General features: G+C 39.2%; 1 protein-coding gene across 1 annotated transcript; it reads right to left on the bottom strand.

Moving 5' to 3' along the window:
* Nucleotides 1-322: 322 nt before the first annotated feature.
* Nucleotides 323-4382, bottom strand: itln1 (intelectin 1; the record flags this gene model as incomplete). Its single annotated transcript, XM_083764450.1, has 5 exons — nt 323-472; nt 699-802; nt 2627-2774; nt 3330-3488; nt 4167-4382. 5 exons carry the CDS (start codon nt 4380-4382, stop codon nt 323-325), a joined length of 777 nt encoding a protein of 258 aa, XP_083620576.1.
* Between the last annotated feature and the right edge of the window lie 910 nt (nt 4383-5292).

The following is a 5292-nucleotide window of genomic DNA, read 5'->3' on the forward strand; positions in this document are numbered from 1 at the left end:
GGGGTGAGTAAAACTTGGAGCATCTCAAAGTGAGTTGCGAGCCCCTGCATTTTTCTACGTTGTCTGTTCTAACAGTTTGGCTCAGCACCAAGGATGGAGGATGTGGGTTACATACAGTATCTTATTTTCAAAGGTTGACATCATGTGACTCTTGACATGGAACACTTGAGTTATGATTTGTGGCTGATCCATCAAGACTTCAGTAAGCACATAAAATATACACAGTAAATATAATGTTTATAATGCAATGCACCAAGTAATATTTCATGTTGATTTTGTAAAGCCTGTTTGCTTGCCATAAGTCGCTGTGGTTTCAGGAAAATCAGCGATAGAAGAGGAGCACGGCAGACTCAACCATTTCCTTGGTTGCACTCCATTTTTCGCCTTTCCCATAGCCATCATTGTCCATGGAAGCGAAGTCACCACACTGTTTCCCTGCCTCAGGGAAGTATCCTCCTCCACCAATACAAAACTGAAAATGCATTCATTCACAGAGAGAGAGAGAGAGAGAGAGAGATGTCATTATTGGGCTTTGAAACTCTCAAAAGAATTTCAATGACTTACAAATGGGTAATTATTAATATTCAGATACGATTATTTGTCATGGAGTCCAGAGATGATGCTTGCCAAATTTGGTAACAAGTGCCGGCTAAATGCCTAAATTTACAATTTTGTGGCATAGTGTGTAGCGTACTCACATGTTCAACGTTGCATCCACATGCTCTGACTCCAGAGCACATGGCCATGGCAGCACCCTCAGTATTGACCGTTCTGAAGTGGATCCAGCCTGGATGATACTCCTCTGAAGAAGACAATTAAAATATATCATATTAATACTATTACATGGCGTATAGAGCATCGACTTGCAGTCCCGCCCCCTTTCATGGCCCGGAAGAGAATTTCCCATTCATTTTTCCCATACACGTTTCAGAAAGTATTTATTTAAAGACCTGTAAGCCTTGGACAAAGCCAACTCAGCTCCTGAAAAATCATGGCAATAAACACACATTTTTATAATTAGAAAGAAGAAAAAAATGGCAGGGTTGTACCCTGTACACTTCTTATTCTTCTTCTTTCTAATTATGTGTTCGGCCCAAATAATTGTGTTTATTGATTTGTCAGGAGCCGAGTTGGCTTTGTCCGAGGCTTAAAGGTCTTTAAATAAATACTTTCTGAAACGTATAGGAAAAATGAATGGGAAATTCTCTTCCGGGCCTTGAAAGGCTGGTGGGACTGTGACGCTCTATCGCATTAAATAATACATTATATAGTAGTAGCAGTAGTCGTGGTAGACTACTACTACTACTACTACTACTACTAGTAGTAGTAGTAGTAATTAATAGTTTAGTATAGTATTTTATTATTGATTCTAATAAGCTTGATAAACATCAAAGCACCAATTCTATAGGTGGTTCATTGGGGATTAATGGACAGACATTTGTTCATCATTCGTGGTCGTTTTGAATACACGCATCAAAACGTATCGAGGCTGGACCATGTGAACATCATCAGAGTGAAGTGCCCACACACTACAAACTCATGTACACATGCATTATTGCACTGGTTCTTAAACAGTGGCTAGGGACCCATTTGTGGGTCGTGGACACATTTTCATAAAATGTTTGGGAACTACGTGCTGAATTATTGGACGTTTGTATCATGGATCTTTGATGAGGATTGAAATGTCCAATAATTTAGGTGAAAAAGGAGTTGTGTATAGCAGTGGTTCCCAAAGTGGGGTCCGGGGACCCCCAGGGGTCCTTGATGGAGTTCCAGGGGGTCCCCAGAAAAATGATAGTTTGGAACCAAATGGACCCTTATGGGTCTGTAACTCTGAGTGTACAAATGGAACCAAATCCATTTGTACACGCTCAGAGTTAAATTAACATTGATTTTACAATATAAATTGGGCTTCCCATAGACAGAAATGCCATTAAATGGGGGTCCGTAGACTAATTCATGTCAAATTGAGGGTCCTTGATATTAAAATGGTTGAGAATCACTGCTAGAGCCGTAAAAACAATCTTCTCTTATGGGGGTCCCTGGCATATCTTTTCAAGTGGGGGTCCATGGACTAATTGGTGTCAATTTGGGGGTCCTTGACATGAAAAAGTTTGGGAACCACTGGTGTACAAACTTTACTCTTTCTTGTTCTTTTCTTTTCTTAAAGGACCACCTCACCACTTTTCAACATTTCTTCATACAGTAATTGGCCGGTCCACACTAATGTTCATGATAAAATACCACAAATTACTTTCCTAATCGGTCTGTGTCTCATATAGGAGGGCTGTGGGCAGTTCAGAAACCCGTCCACAAGTGACATCACCGTTAGGCAGATTCTTTTTAACATTTTTTTATTATTATCCTGAGAACGATGGCGTCTATTTTCGCATTGCAAGAATAGAAAGCTTACAGTTTCTATTAGCTTGGGGGGTTTCTGAACTGCCCACAGCCCTCCTATGAGACAAAGGCTGAGTCGGGGAAAAAGATTGTGACATTTTATCATTATCATTAGTGAGGAAGGATCATTAGGAAGAGAGTTTGAAAAGTGGTGAAGTGGTCCTTTTCTGTTTTCTGCTGGGTGCATGATCAGCAGTATAAGTAACAAACACCATTAAAATCTTACCATCTGCCCAGGGTCCATAGAGGGCCCTTACGCTGGCATTATTCATTTCCCTACTCCCTTCCTGGTATACAATTTGGTAGCTTGGTCCATTGCCGACTGTTGTGCAAATCTTTGAAGTATCCGTCTCTTTCCACTCCAAAGAGTGAGCCTTGTGGATGAGAAGAAGGGAATATAATTACAAGAAGAATTATGCATGAATTCATACTTTATGTTTTCACCTTTTATATGTAACAAAGTAGTTCTACATTGCAGTATTAAAGTAAAACATGCGAGTACTTTTTCCACCATTGCTTCTTTGCCTATTTTTACTATTTTGAAAAACATTGTTAAATTGTTTAAAACTAGCCGAGCTACATTGACACGTTGTGTGCTTGTAGAAAAAAAAAAGTATAGAACAGTGGTTTTCAACCCTTTTCAATACAAGGCACATTATTTATTCAGCATTTGAGCCATGGACCACCACTTGATGATATTTAGCCTCTCAGACCCAAAACCTATAGTGTTTTGTCCACAATTCCATGCTGTATTGATGTTGGTAGCCTACCATTAGGAGAAATTATCAAATTATCAAAATAAAAATTCCTCTACATTCTCTAATTGTGTAGACTTCTTGTAAATTAAGTAATGCAGATGTTTAACGATAATTTGGAACGGTGGACAACTGGTTGAAAACCACTGCAATAGAACATTAAATTGACCTTACACGGAAAAGGTGGAAGAGGTTCCCTCCATGGAGCGTTAGGAAGTGATTGGCGGTGTGGTATTTGAGAATAGCCTTTTCCGACCACTTGGTAGTTTCAGCCACGTTGGGAACATGCCACACTTGCATATCTTCTGCTATAATGTCATAGTACGCAGGACTCTGTCAAAAAAATAATTAGAATAATAATGATTAGAAAAATTAGTATTAAGTATCCCAAAAATATAGATATAGAACTATATCTCTGCTGTCGGGAAGAAACCATTTTCATTTTCAGGAAACTGATCAAAACCTTATATTTTGAAAACAAAGCAATTCTACCTAATGAAAGTTGGTGTTGATTCGTCAATGATTTGCATAAGAGGGGTGGTGGAGTTAGTTGCTTTAGCAGACAGTTTGAGGGTCCAATGGAGTTTAGAGGTTTTGTCCAAAGCGCTTTTTACTACTTTGCATTGGTTGATTTGGTTCAATATTGTTTTAACCAACACACAAACGTAAAGGATGTTCAATAGCACTGAATTATTTACCAAAACAAATAAATTAAAAACCTCACAAATGGAGTTAGGTGATTTCCACCCGACAGCAATAAATACGTTATTTTTATGGGTGAACCAATGCAGTAAAATGAATTGTCGGGTATTATGTAGACAGAAGGTAATATGTAGTTATGTACATTCTGTATGGACTTAATTTATGCACACAAGATGTGATAGTGGGGGGAAACCAGTGTATTAGTATAGTGAAGAAGACACATGAGAGTAATACTAAAGCAACATAAATATTCACATGGGTAACTGCGCATCTGGAATTAACACTAAGATCACTGAAGAGCAAACCTACCTTGAAATCGTCAGAGGTGGCTCCCTGTGCCGTTCCGAATGATGCGTAGTTGACCCAGTTCAAATCTCCGCTTTTCATTGTTTTGCTGTTGCCCTGCTGCGTGGTCCAGCGGTCCCCCACGCTGCATTTGCCTTGCATGAAGTTCTCATGGACGCTGGCCACCAGTGTCCAGCCACCGCCGTCCGTTTCCATGTCACAGTAAGTCTGGTATTCCATACCATACTCAGTTGTGAGCATATATATGCCACCTGAAGGCAGAATCGTAATTGAAAATCAACACAAATAGGAAAAAATGCGCGTGCGTGCACACACACACACACACACACACACACACACACACACACAACTTACTAAAATGGAAGTCCATCTCTTCTTTCAATTGTTTACAGCTTCGGGCCGCTCCTGTAATATAGGGAAAATCAAATTGTGACTTTGGGTCTTGGTCTTTCCCAGTGGTGTAAAGTAACAAAGTACATTTACTTAAGGACTGTACTTAAGTACAATTTTGAGGTATTTTTAATTTACTTGAGTATTTCCAATACTTTTATACCACCAGTAGTCTCCACTACACCAAATATTGCACTTTTACACCACAATTATTTGAAAGCTTTAGCTACTACTAGTTCCTTTAACTACTTCAGCTCTATATACATTTCAACCATTTGAAAATAGCCAATCTACAAGTTTGCGATGCGGCGCATTGTGAGCTTGTAGATCTGCTATTTTCAAAAGTTTGGGACATTCTGCACAATTACTTTTGGTACTTCATGTACATTTTGAAGCCAATACTTTTACTCAAGTAAATGTTGAATTCCAGACTTTTACTTTTAACAAGAGGTTTACTTTTAACAAATATTTCTATATTGCAGTATTGATACTTTTACTTTAGTAAAACCTTCAAGTACTTTTTCCACCACTGGTCTCGGTCTCTCTCTCTCTCTCTCTCTCTCTCTCTCTCTCTCTCTCTCTCTCTCTCTCTCTCTCTCTCTCTCTCTCTCTCTATAATACAATTGCAGTAGCCTACTATAGTGTAAAGATACAGAGGCAGTACCTGAGACATGCCGCACGACCATGCAGGTGAGGAACAGGAAACTCCAAAACGACATGATGACGGAGGGAATGGACG

The sequence above is a fragment of the Protomyctophum parallelum genome, assembly GCF_964188405.1.
Source record: "Protomyctophum parallelum genome assembly, chromosome: 5".
NCBI classification, from domain to species: domain Eukaryota; kingdom Metazoa; phylum Chordata; class Actinopteri; order Myctophiformes; family Myctophidae; genus Protomyctophum; species Protomyctophum parallelum.